At 44.9% G+C, this 21,074-nt stretch overlaps 1 protein-coding gene across 1 annotated transcript in view; it reads left to right on the top strand.

Annotated features, from left to right (window-relative positions):
• Positions 1 to 10,158, top strand: part of LOC138262431 (clathrin coat assembly protein AP180-like) — a 122,042-nt gene extending 111,884 nt beyond the window's left edge. The window contains exons 10-11 of the mRNA XM_069212330.1: positions 9,153 to 9,299; positions 9,968 to 10,158. Coding sequence (XP_069068431.1) covers positions 9,153 to 9,299; positions 9,968 to 10,158 — 338 coding nt within the window. The remainder of the gene's footprint in view (positions 1 to 9,152; positions 9,300 to 9,967) is intronic.
• Positions 10,159 to 21,074: the final 10,916 nt, after the last annotated feature.

Below are 21,074 nucleotides of genomic sequence, written 5' to 3'. Positions count from 1 at the left end.
ACTAGAAACCTTTGAATTGGACTCTGTTGTATTGTTTATAAGGAGAAATCAAATGTACTCAGCCTGACCATTCCCCCTCAGGATCTTACACAGTTACAAGCATTGGTCCTATTTGCAGTCTTTTAGATACTTGAGTCTAAACGTTACTAGCCATCTTGAAGTATGGCCTAAAGATAACTGGCCGGAGTACTGTAGAAACATACTTGAGAAAATTGGAAAATGGCACCCCTATAAATACCATGGCTATGGTGAATTAATGTAGTAGAAATTATTATTCACCCCAGGATCCTTTTTCAATCCCTCCCTACTCCCATTCCCTCAGAGCCATCACTCTCCTGCAGAACAAAATCTGTACATTCATATGGGAAGCTAAATGCCCTGAATCTCCAATAAACTCCTCATGCTACTGCGAGACAAAGGCAGAAAATTCTAGCCTACAACTAATAGAATATTTCTGGGAAGCATGCTTGCCATACTTACTGGAATGAGTGGTCCAGGAAAAGGAGAAACACTGGTTCCACATGGACTACACAATGACATGCCACCTCTGTGGTACCTGGCCTGGCTTCCCATTTGTCACCACCCTAAGAGTGCATAGTCCACACATAGCCACACTCACCAGAACAGTCCTTTAGATATGGGACAAGGTGGCGATAAAAAAAAAAAAAAACTTTTCAATACCTTTACTTCACACAACACACCCATTGTGAGGAACCCTGACTTCAACCCCGTGACTACTCATACCTCATGTTTGGGATGGCAGCAGTGAGACTGCAGAATACTGGGTCACCTATTTCAGAGAGGACAGATAAACATTTGAGCACTGGAGAGAAGAATTTCAAATTTTATAAAACTCATAACTTCACTACTACTCACCAAAGACACTGGGCACTACACCCTGCAAATTTCCCTGCACTACATGACCCCTTCAAGCAATTTATAAAGCTAATCTTCTCTTTCAGGCATACAAAACTCTTCATCTTCAAAACCTATTACACTATACAGAAGTCAAACTTCCACACTAATTATTGACTCCAAATACAATGGGAAGCCTACCTGGGCATGCCTATTCACGGAAAGCAATGGGAAGACATCTAGTGCAATATCCATAAGACATACAGCAGCTTCCCCCGCAGAGTGTCTACCTGCAAGATAACTGTTAGACTTTTCATCCTTGGCGTGGTCTCCCTTAACTTTTTGCCTCTGTTTCCCAGGATGTTGATGTGTGCTGGACTCTGATTTTGCTGTTTTTGTTTCTCTGGGCACTTTACCACTGCTAACCAGTGCTAAAGTGCAAGTGTTCCTTTACAGAATGTGTATGTAATTGGCTTATCCATGATTGGCATATGTGATTTACTAGGAAGTCCCTAGTAAAGTGCACTAGAGGTGCCCAGGGCCTATAAATCAAATGCTACTAGTGGGCCTGCAGCACTGGTTGTGCCACCCACATGAGTAGCCCTGTAATCATGGCTCAGACCTGCCACTGCAGTGCCTGTGCGTGCAGTTTAAAGCTGTAAATTCGACTTGGCAAGTGTACCCACTTGCCAGGCCTAAACCTTCCCTTTTCTTACATGTAAGGCACCCCTACGGTAGGGCCTAGGTAGCCCCAAGGGCAGGGTACAGTGTATGGTTAAGGTAGGACATTTAGTAATGTGTTTTATATCTCATAACAGTGAAATATTGCTAAATTCGTTTTTCACTGTTGCAAGTGTGGAGTTTGTGGTCTCTGAGCTCACAATTTCAAAATGCATCTTTTACTAAAGTTGATTTTAAGATTGTGTGTTTGAAAATGCCACTTTTAGAAAGTGGGCACTTTCTTGCTTATACCATTTCTGTGACTCTGCCTGTTTGTGGATTCCTTGTGGTCAGTTTAACAGTTGGGACTGGTTGCACCTCACACTAGACAGTGACACAAAGGAAGCTGGGGTGTAGTCTGCATTTCCTGATGAGCCATCTGTGCTAGAAGGGAGGGGAGGAGTGGTCACTCACACCTGAAAGGGCTGTGCCTGCCCTCACACAATGCATTCTCCAACCCCCTGGTGAGTGTCTGGGGCCTGGCCTGGGCAAGAAAGGATTTCACAATCAAGAGAGACTTTGCTTTGAAGTAGGCCTTCTTCAAAGGAGAAATTGGATATAAGAAGGGCACCCAAAACCACAGACTTTAGAACACTTCTCGAAACAAGAGGAACCTCTGCCTGGAGAAGAGCTGAGGAAGAAGAGCTGCCCTGCTTGTGACTGTGCATTGTGGAGCTATCCTGCAGTTGCTGCTTCTGCCTGTGCTAGAGGACAAAGACTGGACTTTGTGTTGCCTTCCTTCTTGTGAAGATCTCCAAGGGCTTGATTTAGAGCCTGCGTCCTTGTTGTTTGAAGTCTCGGGGGCACAACGACTTCTTTCTGCCAGCACCTGGAGTCTCTGGAGAGACTCCTATGCTGCCAAGTGGTGCCCATCCAGTTCCTGGGATCCTGAAAGGAGAAGATGGCAGCCTAAGAGGAAGAAATCCACGCACAGAACGCCTTGCATGGAAAAGATCTACGTGACTCCGATCTGTGGCTGAAAAATCGACCTGCCACTGGATTTGCGGCTGAAAATCAATGCTCGCATGCAACACGACCCGAAGATTGACGCCCGGGGTGGAGAAACGATGCACAGCATCGCTGACGGAGGCTGGTGAGATCGCAACCCGCGCTGCGTGGTTTTTGGATCATCGTGCGGCTGAATTTCCGACACAAGTACTACTGGGCGTGTAAAAACAGAGCAAGGCCTACCCGGAACCGAGAGTGCTCAACTCATCGCTCTCCTGCGTAGAGAAGAAACGACGCACGCGACCCGACAAAAGGATAAATGACGAAAGGTCTCGCTCGTGAGTGAAATCGACACATCGCAAGACCTTTTTGACGCACACTTGCCTGTGCAGGGTAATTTTTGCCACACCCAAGGTTCATTTTCACGCTAACAGTTTTAGAGTGTGTTTAAAATTACATGAAGACTCTTTCTGCATTTTCAGTGGTAACTTGACTTGTGTATTGTGGATTTTTGTCGTTACACATATGGTGGTCCTGTGTTTTTTTCCAGACCTTCTGGAAGTACTTTGTTTCACATTAAAGGGACTCTAGGATGCCACAACCCTGAGGGCTTTAACTTTCAACACTTAAAGGTATGACACACACACACAGACTGGAGTTTGATGTACCCCATGAATGAAGCAGCCAAGCAGCTCATAAGGGATAAGGCCTCCTCTGTTACACTATAGTTTAAATTTCTTTGGCATCTATTGGCACTGGAGTGCGTTTCACACATACTAGCATTTACTGGCAAGAAATTTATAGATGGCTCGAAACCAATGATTGATCATAAGATTTTAGTCATGCAGACAGATAAGTAGAGATTTGAGCATGCGGAAAGGATCAGCAAATCGTTCCATGAATAAATGGCGTAAGAAGCTGACTGAGGAAAGCAAAGAGTCAGTTGGACGAAGGGTGACAGGTTTTAGAAGACACGAGTGGCGTTGGCATTCATTTTCTCCACCACTTACAGTCTTGAGAATGAGCAGATTACAGGGTAGAAAGCAAGTGATGAGATGCTTTACAAAAACGGGCAAAGTTATAATGTGCCTGAGGCAGTAGAGTTGCGTACAGTAAATTACAAGAGATATTTTAAGGTTGGATAGAGGGAAAGAAGCCAAAGGAGAGCAAGGAGGTGTTAAATAAATTGGAGACAAGGATACTGAGGAATGACATGATATATGACCGTATAAGAGGCTGAAGAAAGGAGAAAGTGGTATTTTACTTCAGGGTAAGAAAGGCAGCCGAACAATTAAAGAAGCCAAGTTACTTTATTCTACTCAAGAACACAGTACTTCATATGATCAGATTGGAGCTGAAGATTCAGGGAGAGAGCAATACTGGACATTAAGAAGACACTTAGGGCCTGATTTAGGTCTTGGCGGAGGGTAATACTATGTCAGAAATGTGACGGATATCCCGTCTACCGTATTACGATCTCTTTATATCCTATTAGAATTGTAATATGGTGGACAGGGTATCTGTCATGTTTGTGATAGTGTATTCCATTCACCGAGATCTAAATCGGATACTTAGGGCCTAATTATGAGTTTGGTGGGCGGCAGGGGCCGCCGGCCAAACTGTTCCCACCATCAGGCTGCCTGTGCAGCCTGAACCCCGTCGGCCCTACTAGGTGTTCGCTGCAGGACCGTAACATTGCAGCTGACATTCCACTGTCTGTAATTTGGGCAGCGAAATACGTGACGGGGTGTGCAAGGGGTCCCCTGCACTGCCCATGCAGAGTGCATGGGCGGTCAGACACACACCCCCCTTCCCTACCACCCCTCCTCAAGCCCCCCCCCACCAAGCCTGGCAGTGTCGGCGGTTGGACTGTGGCAGCTCCACCACGGTCATAATGCCACGGTCGGCCAACCACTTTTGCGGCTGTCTGACCGTGACCCTGACAGTCTGGTGATTGCCAGGGTCATACTGAGGCCTTTAATGAGAATTAATATTATTGCAGAAAGACGTAGGTAAGCTGAAAAACAGAGGAGGCTAAAAAAATTATTTTTGGGCCCTCGTCAAAGTGACGTTATGATGCTCTCTTACATTGTCAGTTAAGCCATGTTCATGCTCCTAAGGGTTATCAGCAGCTCTTTCAATGGGAAAGCTCTAGGGGTGACCTAGTATTACATTTCCATAGTGCCAACTCTGCTTATGGGGCATTTTCCTCTATATGGGCACAGAACCGTTTAATGACTTTGTGAAAAATTGGGTCGTTGGTTGAGGGGGGTGTCAGCCCTTCTCAAGAAACAGCCACAATCCTTGTCAGGGTAAACCACAAACAGTCACTAAATTCACCTGTGCTTAACTCTCTGTTAGCTTGGCACAAAAGCAGTCAGGCTTAAATTAAAGGCAATGTATGAAGCGTTTATGCAGCACTCAAACAGCAATAAGGTGCAAACACAACACAAGAAAAAACCCACAAAAATTTAGAAAAAGAGTACAATTTTATACATTATTTATCACCGAAACAAGAGTACAATTTAATAAATTATTTGACACCAAAACAAGTAAAATACAATCAGTAGAGCCAGAAAGGGGCAATTTCAAAGTTTTAAGGTAAGTATAGCACTTAAAAGCACAAGGCACCAACTGTACCGTGACAAAGTCAGAAGTTGAATCTAACTGCAATGGAGTGTGGGCCCTGCGTTGGACCGTGTTGTGGTGCATTGGTTCTAATCAGCAGCTGCAGGGGCCGCAGTGCAAGGTTCTGTAACGAGCTGTGTTGCTTCCGATGAGGAGCTGCAAAGGCAGTGATGTGAGGTCCTGAATTGAGATGCATTGCATCCATTCAGATGCAGCCATCATTCAGGAGCTGCGAGGTGCTGCTGTATGAGGTCCTTCACCATGCATTATTGAGTTGCGTCACATGCGTTGGTTCTGAGGAAACCCAAAGTCTGAACCGCAGGAGTGCACTCTGAAGCCGGGAGGGGGTAGCCTCTTGTGGTTCTGGACTCACTCCAGCAGAGGACTGTAGCAGGGTACAGATCGGTCCAGTTGATTCTAAGAATTTGGCAGATGCAGGCCAGGTCTCTGGCGCTTGGTATGTCCCCTATAGCTCAGAACAGGTCAGTCAGCTATCCATTGGAGTCACTCTGGTGGTTCCGTGTTCAATGAGCAGGTCTAGCCCTCCTTCCTCAGGTAGCAGAGCAGTCCATCATGAGACAGGGCAGCCCTTCCAGCAGAAGGTAGCAGAGCAGTCCTTCAAGTCTTCCACAGACCCAGAAATGATCTGAAGAGTTGGTCTGAGGATCTAATATTTGGCCTGGGATCAAAAAAGGCTATGGTGATGTTCTTTGTGTGTCTCTCATAGTTGGGGCTTAAAATCTGATTTATCATTAAAGAGCAATTCAAGTATAAATTCTTTAGACACCAAACATTAAATTTCTGCCTGCTCCCAAACAAATGGTATCACATATTACAAGTAATAAGGTAAGCCAGTGTTATACTATGGGAGAGTTATGCCTTATAGTAGTGAAAAACTAATTTGTAAGTATTTCACTACCAGAACATGTAACACTTAAAAGTACACGCCCAACTTCGTAAATATATTGCATCCTGGCCTATAAGCTGTTTATGGCCTACTCGAGAGGTGACATATCCATTAAGAGAGAAGGTTTAGGTCTGGCGGAAGTTTTGTTTTGCCTTGTTGAAATGGCAGTTTGAAAGAGCATTCTGTCAGCAGTGGCAGATCTGACATGTTTGAAAAGGCTACTTACGTGAAGGGCTGCAGGACCAATAGAAGCATTTAATTTACAGGTCCTGAGGTACATGTAGCACCACTTTACTAAGGATTAATAAATAACTTAAATGTGCCAATTGGGTGTAAGCCAATTTTGCCATGTCTAAAGGAGGGATCACAAGGCCATTTAGGACTGGTTAGCTGTGATAAAGTTTGCAAAGTCCTGAAGCTAGCAAAAACAAATTCATCAAAATGGGGGTGAAGGCAAAACATTTGGTGGTGACCCTGCAAAGAGGGCCAGGTCCAACAGACTCACAGCATCCTTTTAATTTACTGTGGGGGTACCTTATTCAGTATATAATAGTGAGAGCTGGACATCAATGCCCAGTGACGAGGCTACCATGACATAAGAGGCAGCGTGACATCACAGTAGTCCTTTAGAGTTAGTTCTGTATTTTGACTTTTCATTTAGTTTTTTCCCTACCATTTAATTTGCTCTTACCTGTCATTTCTTTCAGATGTGTCACAAACGTTGAAACTGTTCTTCTGACAATCCTTAACCCCAGTATATATTTTGTGCCTGCATTCCATTTAACAGGAGGGCTTTATTCCACTGGCTGTTTCAGAAATGAGCTCCAATTAACTGGTTTCTTGACTGATTTTAGTAATATTTGACATACCTATTGCTTTGTCTGTTACATTTGCTCCTAATTTAGACTAAGTCCCACCATTGTTCTGTTCAATGGTTTATAACCTAAAACATATTATGTTGACTGTCTTTCCTTGAGGCATTGTTGAAACTTTAAGGTTTTTGTGGTGTTTCCATTGACTTGTATAAATGATTTTCCGAGCTTATAGCCAACTTTTATATTTTCTTAGTTAGGCAGTAGATTTCTGAAACGTAACCACGTGATTTTTTTTATCCAAAACTTGCAGTTTTGTATAATTTTTAGTCCTGTATTTAGTCTATAACCTTCCTGCAATACATATTCCTAAACCAAGGTTTTGACTGTTTTATCACTATTTTGTCAACATTGAGTGCATAGTTGATTAAGTTAATGTAATGTGTGGAGTATATCCACACAAGTTTTCCATTTCGCCAGTTTTGACGTGTATTCTATTGCTAACTGAATTTCTGGGCAAGATTACCAAGATGGAACAGGTGTTTCCTGATCATCTGTCACCTTCCTTAATCACACTCCTTCTTTGGTCATGTGTTTTATAGAGTGCCTTCATGTCAGTTTTCAGCCACTTTATTACACTAGGTATCGCATATAATATTCAGTGACAGGAATGTACCCCAAGCATGTATGATGATACTCGCCTTAGTGGGTGATGCTACAGTGATCTCAATCCAGTGATATTGGAATGGGAATATATATATGATGGTGTGTCAAGTACAATCTCCACAGAAGGAAGGGAGATTGTCCCTGATGGACTATTGGTTGTTGTCCTGACCCTTTTTGATGGTTGATCCTTATTGGTTCATCCCGGCGCAACACTAGTGCATAAGGGCAGTTGGTTTTAGTCTTTCCTTGAAGAGTAATTAGTTGGGAAGCAGTCATATCAGCAGTCATATCATATTCCAAAGTTTCATCCTTATATCTTGACATGTTGTCTTCCATGGTTCTTCATTTTGGATTCCGGCTTTTTGTTTTTCTGGACTCGTTGAATCTAGGAAGGTGGCTAGTCATTTAATGGGGGCTGGGCTTCCGGTGGTGTTCCAGGCCTTGCCCCCTACTCTTTCATATGATCTCCAGAGTTGCTATTTTATTTTTCCATTCCACCTCTCCTAATCTCTTCCAGTTGAGCAGAGTGTGGAAGCTGGATTTTGGATTCTCTGTAGCTTTTTGGTCTATTTTTGTAGTTTCTATGGTAGGACTTGCATTATTTTAGCCAGGACATCACCCAATTAATATAAAGCAAGAAAATGCCTAGGCTTCATGGCACTAAAGAATTTTGTTTATCATTTCTATGCTAATAGCAGTTTTGAGCTATTAGTCAGCTTGTATCATCATTTTGCATCAGTACTCTTGATGACTCCACTTATTTGAGCAGTGAAGGAGATTTGAAAGTCAAATAGGACTCACCACGAGATTGGGCCAGCCCTCCAGATCATGAAACCATATGACTGCTGTTGCATTTTGCCAACATTTCCTGAATCTATGATTTCTGAGTAGCACCTTTTCTTGCAGAAATAGTTATTGTTTATGCCTAGAGATTCTTTAGATATCATGTGAGGTTTCTGTAATTTGGTTGCTCTTAGAAATGGCACTTATGGGGAGCAGTCACCTTTCCCAGTGTTCTCTGGTGCACACTGCAAACATAGATGACCAAATACTCGAAATACTCTGCACATTACATTTAAAGTTATTGCTGAGCCTATTCTGAATTGCTTAATTTCTTTGATAGTACTTCTTTAGATGAAGAATAAAGAGATAACATGCACACCTTTTTAACATCTGCCACATTTTTGTACAGCGCGATTCTGGTCAAGGGTGGAATTACGATGGTGATAATTTGTTAAGAGAAATTATCAACATGTGTCAACCTAACAAATTATTCTTTTTTGTAGATAATCATGATCGACAAGTTGTTACTTTGTGTTACTTTCATTAGAACTAAACTAAGTCCACTTGATGTAGAATGTTGAACTGTTTTTGATGAGAATTGTGTTTAACAAGGACCTAGGATTTGAGTACTGCTACACTGCAGTATAAAGTTAAGAAGATTGCTTAACATTTCATAATGTTTTAAACATTCAGTTCTTTAAGAGGCTATAATATAAATATGGGCTAAAAAGTTAACTTATTTGGTAACACAAAGAAGTACTCAAATGTTTTTCTTTTTCATGAAATACACCTTTAAACGCATTGTTCTGAGACAAATATTATATTTGTTCCAGGGTTTGATGGTCTAGGTGATCTGCTCATGCCAATGGTCCCTGCTGCCCAGTCTTCAGGGTCTCCGATTTCAATGTCCATGAATGCATCCGGATCAAGCAAAGTCCTGGGAGGCGACTTGGATTCTTCCCTTGCCAATTTAGTAGGCAGTAAGTCATGTACTTATTTTAAATGTGCTGTTGGCTATTGTAATGTAAGAATGTTGCAAAGTAATGATTTTCTAAGACTTGACAATGGTTGGTAGCAGTTTTGTATGTTTACTGTGACTGTTGGTTTTTACCTTTTTGTTAACGGATACAGAATTAAACACAGCATGGAACCTCTCACTTTAATAGTTATTAATATGGCTATTCAATTCTGACCCCTCACATTCACCTGTAACTGGATTTTAATTTAAAAAATAAATTTAAAAAAATGTAATACTGTTTCCCAGATGAAGTTTATTCAGAGCCGTCCCCTTTTATATAACTTTTTAGCTCTCACCAGTATAGCATAATTGTCTCCTCTGAGAAAATCACACTCCACATTCATAGATTTTAAACTGCATTCAATGCCATATATAGAGGTCACTGTTGTGGCCTGTGCTGGGGAAGCTATGAATACCAGGCCTCATCTTCGTAAATTTGACAATTTAAGTTAAAACATACATCATAATATGGCTCCCTGTTAAATAAGAACAAAAGTTTTGAGTCCTAGCATTGTGTTATGAAAGGGTACATACTGGCACCATAATTGATATACTAGAAACTGATCGGAATAAATAATCACGGCGGGAAATATTGATGCTCCAAAAATTATTCAATGTTATCTAAATCAGGTCATTTACCAGTAGGAAAACCCTCCCCTAACTACCAGGCAGCATCCTTCTCACTAGAGAAAGAAAATTGCAAGGTAAATCATTGGTCATCACTGCCTATATGCCCGGATAGTGAATTGCTGTCAGATGCATCTTTCCTGGCTTCTGCATGCAGTGTAGAGAGCAGAGGAGCAGACACCGGAAAAGACTGATTGAGCAAAACTGACATTCATATGTTAAGCAATTCTTTAGGGCCTACCTTAGAACATCCAGCTCAAACTGTGAGTAATCTAGGCATCAATGGACTCTTATGGTACCTTATCATTATGGATTTCTTTAGTGGTGTGCCCAGCTATATGTTGCACATTCCTATTGTAAGGTAGGATTTACCCTTTGTGAACCATTACAGCCATAGTTGAGCTGTCCTACAATCATGCTTAGACTATCCAAGCTTATTGTAATTGAGACTGCTTAGTGTCAACTTCATAGACCGCAGGCTCTACAAAATAATTTTTGTCATGCATCACCTTATAGCCTTCCTATTAAATACCAAGTTGTTTTAAGTGTATCTCTGTGATATGCCCTCTGATGCTCTGTTTTTCATCTTCCTTTATCCAGAAGTGATTATCCAGTAGGTTCAGCTATCATAACCTAACTTTGTCATCAATATCAGAAATGCAAGCACTGTCCAGCAGGGGACTAGGCAGTGATGTCCTTTTTCCCTTTTGCTATTTGCTCTTGCTATGGAGCCATTGGCTGTGTGGGTGGGAATGGGCGCCTGGGTGTGCAGGTTCAAGTGTGGATATGGGGCCTCAGACAGAATAGTGTTATACACCAGTGATGTTCTTTTCTTCATAACTGACCCCGAACATGCAGGACCCTGATGTTCTTTTCTTCATAACCGACCCCGAACATGGCAGACCCTGTTTCTTAAAAATGTTGTGCATTTCTCAGAGATACTTCATGCTTCACATCAATATCTCCAAATCTATAGTGTCCCCGGTAAATGTCTACTGGCAGAGCTTAGATTAGGTGGCTCAACTGCAAATTGACACTAGGGTTTTCAAATAGCTGGGTGTATTTGTGTCCCCTGATGCTAGGGTTGCAAAGGAGCGTAACCTTGAGCCTGTGCGGACTCTCCTGAGGGAGGGCATGCAAAGCTGATCTGGAAGAACATGACGGTGAGGAATGAACTGAGGCTCAGGGAGAATGGGGGTTATTGCTTCCCCTATCCTTCTCAATATAGTACCGCAGAGGGGAGATTCCTAAATACCATGTGGGGCTGTCCTGTCTTGGACTTGTTCTGGCACTTGGCGACTTCTTGCCTGGAAGGAATCCTGGGCAGACTATACCAAGGACGCCAAACTCACCGTCCTGCATTATAACTGTACTCTGGGTGGTAACTGGTACACAATAATGCTGCTCTTCCTGAGGATGATATTTGGCAACTTGAAATAGTGAGGGAATGGAAAGCCACGACTTCCTCTTCTCTGGCAGAGTGGAGGAAGGAGATGGCTCATTGCATGGGTTTGCAAATAGCAGTATACAGACCATGGTGTTGCCTGCAGAAGCATGCCACGGTGTGGCAGACCTGGGCTGAGTAGAGGGTATCCTCCCTATGTAATGAACGTTGGAAATTAAGTTTGAACCTTCTTTGGTTAATAGGAGTATATGATAGGTTGGGGTGATTTGTGCTAATTTCATTATTGTCACACTTAGTCACCAGGGGGAGAGGTTGGGGCTGGATTCTACATGCAGGGACTTGCATTTTATGTTTGCATATATGTTTATAATGTATTCCCTTACAGGGGCAGTGCTCCTGTCTCAAAACCTATAAAATCTGTTTAAAAAGAAATGCAAGCACTGGTGGCTGCATTCTCTCTGTTCTAACCCCAACTTTTTTGAAGGCACTCCCTCTGCCTCTTGAGCTAATTCCTTCACTCTTCATCTTCTGCTGAATAATATTGATCACGTTGTACATTTTTTTCTTAATACCATTAAACCTTTTGGTGTGAGAGTGATTCATAAAGGATGCCCAACCTATTATTTGGTAGTGAATTGTAGAAAACCAAGTTTATCCACCCACCATTACTCATTTCTTGTCAGACCTACATTCTGTGCCAAGTAAGGGGAATGAGCGGCTGAAGATTTAAAGGTACAACAAGCAAGTAACACCAGCCACTGTTACTTAAGTGCTGTAGTCCCCCAAGAGCAATCAGCCACTGTGACGTTGTTCTTTGTCTGCAAGGCTTAAAGGGTATCCTGAAAACCTCAATTTTTAGTAGAGAGAGGATGGATTTTGCAGCTAATGTGAATGATATATAAACAAGTTTACGGGAGGGGAGGTCTATGAAATCAAGGCTCGGCTGAAGCGCTTCTTCCTGCTGGCCTGCAGACACAACTTCTCAGGCAGCGGCCTCTGCATCAGTGCTGCCTGTAAACCACTAAGGCACCGGAGGCTGGCTGGGCTGTCTGCCTGGTGGGCCACTCTTCTCCAGCTTGCTGGCCCCAGCAAATGGAGGGCGGTTGAGGCTTTGACGGCCTAACCTGAACCTGGCAGAGACGATGGCCTGCACCACCACCTAACTTACCATAGGGCTTAGACCTGATGATTGGACTCCACTTTTATTTCCTCTTTCATCCCCCCTCTTTATTTCCCCCTCTGGATTACGATGCCCAGGGTCTAACTCCACAGGCCAGGCAACTGGGACTGGGAAGCAAGGGGGACACAGTGAGACACCTAGCCCTCTTGGCGGCTGGGGAAGCAGCTGTTTGTGCTTGAGCCCTCTTACACAGAGGGCCTAGCTCCACCACCCTCCCCCTTGCCTCACTAGTGATTGTTGGATGGAGCGAGCAGGGTAACTCAGCCTGTCGGGCACTGCGTGTGCAGGAGAAGCTAGCACCAATGCAGTTTGTGGTGGGACTTAGGACTTGACAGGTGGAATAGGGCAAAAGACGTCACGGACATCGATGGACACTGTTCTACTTTGCATCATGCCAGCGGCCACTAGCCTGAAGTACCAGGTATCTGACCCCCATCTCAAATGATGAATATTATTTGTGGTGCCAAGCTCAAGGGACTGACCCATAGCAGGCTAGCGGCCAGCTTTTATTGACACCTGTTACATGTCCCAGTTCACTACCAGGGCTACGGACTCGGATACCAGGAATTTCAGAATGGTGACCACTTATCGGCCTCCTGTCTAGAACTGCACTCCACCACACACTGTCAGTGCCCTCCACCCCAGAGAATATCCCCTACCACCTCTGCCCTTCTAGTCCTGCTTGGAACCATCATTTGCAACTTCCACAACTGCCTAGCTACATGCCATCTCCAGAAATCCTTCTCCAAAGACCAACGGGAGCCCATTGCCTGTCCTAATCCAAGTGTTCTGGTAGTGGCTTTCTTAGTCCTAGTTTGCTCGCCAGTGCACCTGCCTGCCACACCCTGCTCTCTGAGGCTGTTCTGGGTGTGCACTGCCGGCCCTCAAGAACTTTCCAGTCTTAGAACCACTATTAAAGAGGTAGCCGACAACACCTCCAAGACCTTGAAGGATGTTCAGTCCATCCACCACGGCCTGGCCTCTTTCAATGCCTGTCTCACTGGAGTGGAATCACTTGGATTGCATAGACCACTAACTATCTTAAGCACTAGGGTGGGAACAGTATCCTTGGTACTGTCAGTAAAAGATTGTGGAGCGAGAGGACTGAAATTGGCATGACAACTTCAATTTTTCATGGGCTCCAGAGAAGCTAGAAGGCGAAGACGCGCTGGGTTTCCTTTGAGACTACATACTGGCTCTAAGTCCTGAAAGAAACTAAGAAGAATGCTGCATCAAAGCCGGCAACAAACCACAGCAAAGGACTCTTCGCCATTGTGAAGGAGTTCACCAATCCTGCATCCACTGAGAACATCACTCCTTCCCAGAAACTGTGCAACAGCCTTGCAGACTTCTTCCACAACAAGATCTCGGACAACCCTCTTCCGCAGATAGCATCAACCAGCTCACATGCACAAACACCAACCCCAAACAATTCCTCACCCATTGGGAACTCCTCCACACACAAGACATTATCTCCATCATGAACTCCGTACACTCCGGAGCACCCAAGGACCCTTGCCCCCACTGCATGTTCAACCTCGGAAGCAAGACAATCAGTGACAGGCTCAGAAAGGTCCTGATCTTCAGGTGGCTCTCAGTAGACCCCAGAAGGACCATCATGAAGGCCCTCATCACCAGCAAACTAGACTACAGAAACATGCTGTAGGTAGGAATCACACCATGCCTCCTGAAGAGACTCCAGACAATACAGAACTGAGCAGCAAGACTCATATTTGACCTCTCCAGAAGGGCCCACATCACACCCCATTTCAAGAAAACTACACTTGTTCCTGATTCAGAAGAGATGCCAGTTCAAGATGCTGACCCACGCTTACAAAGCCCTAAACAACAAAGGACCGACATACATCAACAAACACCTGACCTTCCATCAACCAATGAAACACCACGGATCAGCTTCCCTTTGCCTGGCAGACATCCCTTAGATCCGTTGAGCCAACAGTAGAGGACTCTCCTTCTCGCACCTGCCAGCCAAGGCTTGGAACAACCTCCCCAGCACCTCAGGACCAAACCGTCACTCCAGCAATTCAGAAGAGAACTAAAGACCTAGATGTTCTAATGCCCTTTCCTCAGTGCACCAGCATACAGCTCCAGCGCATAGACCCTCACGGGGATTTGTTGAGCTCTATAAATGTTTGATTGATTGATTGCAGCTATTATCCCCTCAGCAGAATAAGACCATGATGCAAAACATGTATGGCTTCACCTGGGACTGATCAGATCCACCAGTGCAGTGGAAGCTGTACCTCTCTCACTATAAACTAACTGATAAGCAGCGCCTCAATGATCACCTTCAGGTGTATCTGGACCAAAACCATGAGAAGGTGTCCTCTCCGGCGGTCCTCTGAGCAGTTGGAAGGTGACCATCAGGGATAGGCTTAAAGCAGGACAAGGTCTGCAAAACATGTGAGGCCCTCCAAGCGCATTGCACACTGGAGCAAGATTTCCATGCACTCACATCCCAATAGTCCTCCACACCCACTCTACCAACACTGAAAGTCCTGTTGTGGGCTAAACACAACTTCAACTCTCTGTACACCACCAGAGCAGAGAAAGCACTTTTATACCCTAAACAACACCACTGTGCGAGGGAGAAGAAGGCCGTACACCCTCTAGCCTTACAGGCCAGCCAGTAGGAAGCATCCCGTACCATACCGGCTATCCCTCACACAGATGGCTCACCCCACATGCACCCGCTGCACATCTTAAAGACCTTCCACTCACATTATGCAGCCCTCGTGACCTCAGAAAGCATTAGTCCTACTACTGACATAGAACACTTCTTGGCACAACATGCCATACTCTGCAATGGTCACAACTGGATCTCCCTATCACTGAGGAAGAGGTCAAGGAATTCATAGAGGGAATACTGTGCATGTCTCTTGGCCCCAACAGATACCCCTCTGAGTTCTATAAGATGCATAAGGACCTTTTGGCATCTCTCCCCTGCCAGGTTTTTTCAGAGCTGCATCCTTCACCCAGCCTGCAAGCGGTATCCGATAGTGTGATAATTACACTCTTTTCTAAATCAAGCAAAGATCCCCTGCACTGTCCAAACTATAGGCCTGATCTCTTCTTAATGATGATACAAAAATCCTGGCTAAATTACTGGCCATCCTTCTAAAGAGGGTCTTTCCCTCTCTCATGCATTGAGATCAGGTCTAATTTGTCCCTCATCGCACTTCCATGTCCCCTCTTTGGGCCCTCTCTCATGTGCTCTGGCAAGTGTGTAATGATGCGGATAAGAAACTGTTGGTTACCCTGGAAGCCAAGAAGGTATTTGACAGGGTGGATTGGAACTTCATGTTCCAGGTATTAAAACACGCAGGCAGAGGGCCCACTTTCCTAGCCTGGGTACCTAAGCAATACATTGAGCCGACAGCAAGGGCGACATGTAATGCTCATGCTTTTCCACCCTTCACTAAATCAAGGGGCATATCTGTAGGGCCCTCATCAATTGATATCTGTAATTCTCACGACAAACACAGTATAACAACCCCAGGTGGTATATCCAAAATATCATTATATGTGGGCAACATCTTGCCACCCTCTAATCCAAAGTTCTCCCTTGACACCCTGACTACACGGATTTCTCAATTCTCTTGCCTTTCGGGCTACAAGGTGAACTTGAACAAGTGTGAAGCCATGCCTTTGACTGGCTGCAAAGCAGACAGTTCACTACCACTCACCGCCAGGCCAGGTTCGACCACTGGGCCGACTGTAGGCACATTCGACCCAGCGGTGTAGGCCGGATAGGAGTTGGGATTTTGATCCCATTTCCACCCGGGATTTCCTGGTGGGATACCCCGCCAGGTAATCCCCGGCAGAAAGCATACAGGTGACAGGAATAACCATTCCTGTCACCTGTATGTTACAAGCCAAGCTCCCACCCCTTGCCACTACACAAACCCCTAGCTCTGAACCAGTACCCTGAAAACTGACCCCCCCCAACCCTCCAACCCCAAAACCCCATGTAGGCCCCCCCAGCTCAACCCTCAGCATCCCCCACCCCTACATACAGGTCCCTCCCAAACCCCCACGCGTCATGCACACATTCACCTATATGCAATCATGAATAGATACACTCAGACCCCCCCCACATACACTCACGCACAACCCCATGCACTCACACACACACACGCCCCCCTTCCCTCTCGTACACCACTTACCTCTTCTGTCGCGCTGCTCTGGGAAGGAACGGGCTCCCTGGCTGCTGTTCCGCCGCCATTGCCATCTCTCCATGCACTGCCACGCCTATGAATTCATCATTATAGGCGTGGAAATGGCTGAACTGACGTGGCGGTGAGGGTGGAGCAGCATCCACCCTCACCACCGACCGCCAGCATGGCGCCTGGCGGCCCTCACCACCATCAATGGCTTTGAGGCTCCAGGCGTCATTATTTAGCGGGATGCCGACCGCCGCCAATGGCGGTCTTCCGTTGATCACTGGGACGGTTGACGGCGGGGTATCCCGCCAAGTTCATAATTTGGGCCTTAGTGTCGCAAATTTGAATTCCTTTACATTAAGGGTGAGTGATACAGTGATAAACGTTGTGTTCCCAAAGAATCTTGCCTGCTTCTCGGCCTGCAGTACTTCTTGCGTCATTGATCATACAGATGAAAGCAAAGGAAAGCAGGTTTATGCTACAGGTGTAGAGGGGGACTATGTTAATGTTTAGTAATAACGAGAATCCCAAACTGCAAATCTAAGGATTGCTGTGACTGTTATGCATAAATGGAGACCATCCCATGCGTTGTTATACATGACCTTGTTTTGATTTTATTCCACTCCACCCATCCCAATCCAACCCATCCCACCCCAGTTCAACCTACAGCACTGAAATCCAATCCACCTCATCGCAATGCAGCCCATCCCACTCCACTCCACCAAGTTCAATCCACCTCACCCCAATCCAATCCACCCTATATTATCCCAGTTCTGTCCACCCAACTCAATCCAATTCATCCACCCACCCCACTCCAGGCCACCCCACTCAATCCAGTTGACCCCATGTCAATCCAGTGCACTCCACCTCAATACAGTCCACCCCACCGCACCTTCACCCCAATCCACCACAATCCAGTCCAACCCACCCTAATCCAACCTGCTTAGCCTACTCCAGTCTATTCCCTTCCAGGCCACCACACCCTAATTCAATGCACCCCAACCCATTTCAATCCACCCCAATCCACCCCACTCCAATTCACCCCACTCCAATTCAGTCTATCCCACTCCACCACACTTCACTCCAGTCCACCCCACTCTATCCTAATCCAATCCACCCCACCCAACTATAATCCACTCCACTCCACTCGACCCCACCCCAGTCTAACCCACCACATTCCAGTGAAATCCCTCCTCATCCCAGTCCACCTCTCCCCAATCCAATCCACCCACCGTATTCTACTCACTCCAATCAAATCCACCCATCTCAATCCAATCTAATCCTTTCTACCGCAATCCACCTCACCTCATTTCAGCCCACTCCAATCCAAACCACCCAATTCTACTACACTCCAATCTCATCCACTCCACCCGAATCCATTCCACCCCACCTCAACCCACCTTCACCACAATCCACCCCACTCCAATTTGCCCCACCCAAATCCAATCTTTCCCACTCCAGCTCACCACACACCAGCTCAGTCCACCCCCCATTTCAATCCACCCCACTCCAAGTACTCCAATCCACCCCACACCAATCCAGTTTGCTCCAATCTGCCCCACCCCACTCCCGTCCATCACACTCCAATCCTGTAAATCTAATCCACCACACTGCAATCCAATCCACCCAACTCCAGTCCAATCTTTTAATCCACTGTATTCCAGTCCAGTCCAGTCCACTCCAATCCGCCACACCACAATCCAGTCCACTCCAGTCCTATCACTCAAATCCACCCACCTCAATCAAATCTAATCCTCTCCTCTCCAATCAACCTCACCCCATTTCAACCCACTCTACTCCAGTTCATCCAACTCCACTGTACTCTACCCCAATCCACCCCCTCTGCCCCACCCCACTCTACTACACACCTATCCAATCCACACCACTACTGCCATCCACTCAAACCCAGTCTACCCTGCTCCACCCCACTCTACGACACTCTCTGCCACTGAACTCTTTCCCTCTGACACTCTACTCCTCCCTGCTTCACTCTACAACACTCTAACAAATCCACCCTGACACACTACTCCCCCATTCCATTCTAGTACACTTCACACCACTAACGTTTAGCCATGCTGAACAACAGCCACACTGGTGTGCAAAATGGCAAAAACGCATTGAAAAGCCAATAGCTCATTTATAGGGGAGACCTGTTGGCTTTTCCAATGCTTGTTTCGCCTGTTGTCGGTTATAGATAAAAAAAAGTATGAGCTTAGTGATTCAAAAGGAAAATAAATGCTCTCTGCATTCTGAAAACAGAACAAAATGTTGGACCTTGTAACATTTCTTGGTGAGGCATTGGTATAAAACATACATGGCTAAGAAAATGCAGTCAGGTACTTTATAAGACTGCAACTTGTGCGCTAGTTGAGCAGCTTTCACAGAAAGAGAAACTGGCTGATTAGGATTAACCAGGACGCTTACATTTTACATTGTATTGCCTTAAAATAATCATAAACAAAGTAAATAACTAATCATTAGAGAAGCAATGAAAGATAACTTCTGTCAAATAAATGATTAACTATTGAGTCAAATGAATTACTTATTTATTTCATCTGGAAATGCTGGGGTCAAAAGAAATGGTACAAATACGAAGGACTACAAAATAATGCAACACTGCCAGTAGTACAGGAAGTAGGTATAAAGTAAGCACACTAAATCCTAGGAGAATGTATTACTTTGAATTATAGTGCACTGCAACCATGTAACTGAATGGTGGAAGAGTCCAGTGCTGGAATTTACTTTGATAACTGAAAACATGAAACAAATTGCAACTTGCCTATATTTATACAATGATTGTGTGAAATCAAGTTCATAATTGCCAGTCTTCAGGATGAAAATTGTTATACTACTGAGATAAAAATGAGAACTAAATTCTCACAGCACTCGATCTTTTTAAATATTATTGGAAACCAGGTAAACTAGGTGCGCTATTTTGCATACATTGGTTTGAACAGTATTTTATGGAATCTAGCTCCATATTTAACGCTGCTGATAGCATAAAGATGTTTTCTGCACTGGAAAAGATGCAGATAGGAAGGCATTTCCTAGGGTGTACAGAATACCTGTCCAACTAGCCCATCATATATGATTTAGGGAAAGGTCTATCTCACTCATATTTCATCTGGTAGGAATCTGAGTAAGGGATGCGTTTACACCAGGGTCAGAAAAGAATCTGGCAAGCCAAGATAAAGTGGCCCACATTTTAGGATAGCAATCTTTTGTGAAACTTTGCTTAGCTTGTATCAGGTGGAAGATTGTTTGGGAAAAGTTAATTCAACTAAGCTTTTGTTTAAATATATATATTTTTTGTATTTTTATTTGGATAAACCATGGAAGCTTGGGAGTTTGTGCTAGAGACACTTTTGTGCATTGATGCCCCTTGCCCCATCACAATCTTCCATAAGATTGAAGTGTTAATGGGCTGTTCAGAAGCATAGGATTCACTGTTATGGGGAGAGGCCGGGCAACGAGAAGAGCATGTCAGACACACTAAGGCTGTACTTGAAGAGGAGGGGGGAGGTGGTCATTGCTGTGTCCATTGCAATGATTCCTTCCTGCCTTTCAAAGGAGCTATAAGCATCATAAACTACCTTTCTGTAATTCCCATCTCCCTGGGCTAGTTCAGTTATGGGTGAAAGAGCTCGGCAGATTGGGCCTCACAAAGTTACAAGAAACCAGCATTGGCAAAGCCAGTAAGTCTCGCCTAGACAAAAGCTATTGGCTTTGGCAGTGTTTTTGTGCAATGTTGTATACTAATGCCATAGACTGTATTTGTTGGAGTAGAGTGTTATCGAGTGGAGTAGTTTAGAGTGTCATAGAGTTGAGTAGAGGGGAGTAGAGTTCAGTGGGAGAGTGTGTTGTGCAGTGGAGCGTCAGGGAATGGAACATTGTAGATTGGGATGGAATAAGATGGAATGGATTGAGGTACTGGGGTGGATTGGAGAAGATGGGTGGATTCGGTTGGGGTAGAGTTTGTTAGATTGAGTGGGTTAACTTTAGTGGAGTGGGTTAGATGGAGTGGGGTGGATTGCATTGAGGAGGGGTGGATTGGAGTGGAGTGGCACGAAATGGATTAAGTGTAGTGGATTGGAGTGTGGCACATTGTTTTGGATTGGAGTGTGGCACATTGTTTTGGATTGGAGTGTGGCACATTGTTTTGGATTGGAGTGGATTGCTTCAGGTTGGAGTGGGGCAGATTGGAGGCGGATTAGGGGGTTGGGGTGGATTGGTTTGTGGTGGATTGGGCTGGGCTGGGGTGAGGTGGGGTAGAGTGGATTGGTATGGGGTGGATTGGAGTGGAGTGAGGGTGGATTGGAGTGGAGGGAATTGGGATGGCGT

Source organism: Pleurodeles waltl, chromosome 10, assembly GCF_031143425.1.
Source record: "Pleurodeles waltl isolate 20211129_DDA chromosome 10, aPleWal1.hap1.20221129, whole genome shotgun sequence".
In the NCBI taxonomy this organism is placed as follows: domain Eukaryota; kingdom Metazoa; phylum Chordata; class Amphibia; order Caudata; family Salamandridae; genus Pleurodeles; species Pleurodeles waltl.
This window is presented reverse-complemented; position numbering and strand designations above follow the sequence as displayed.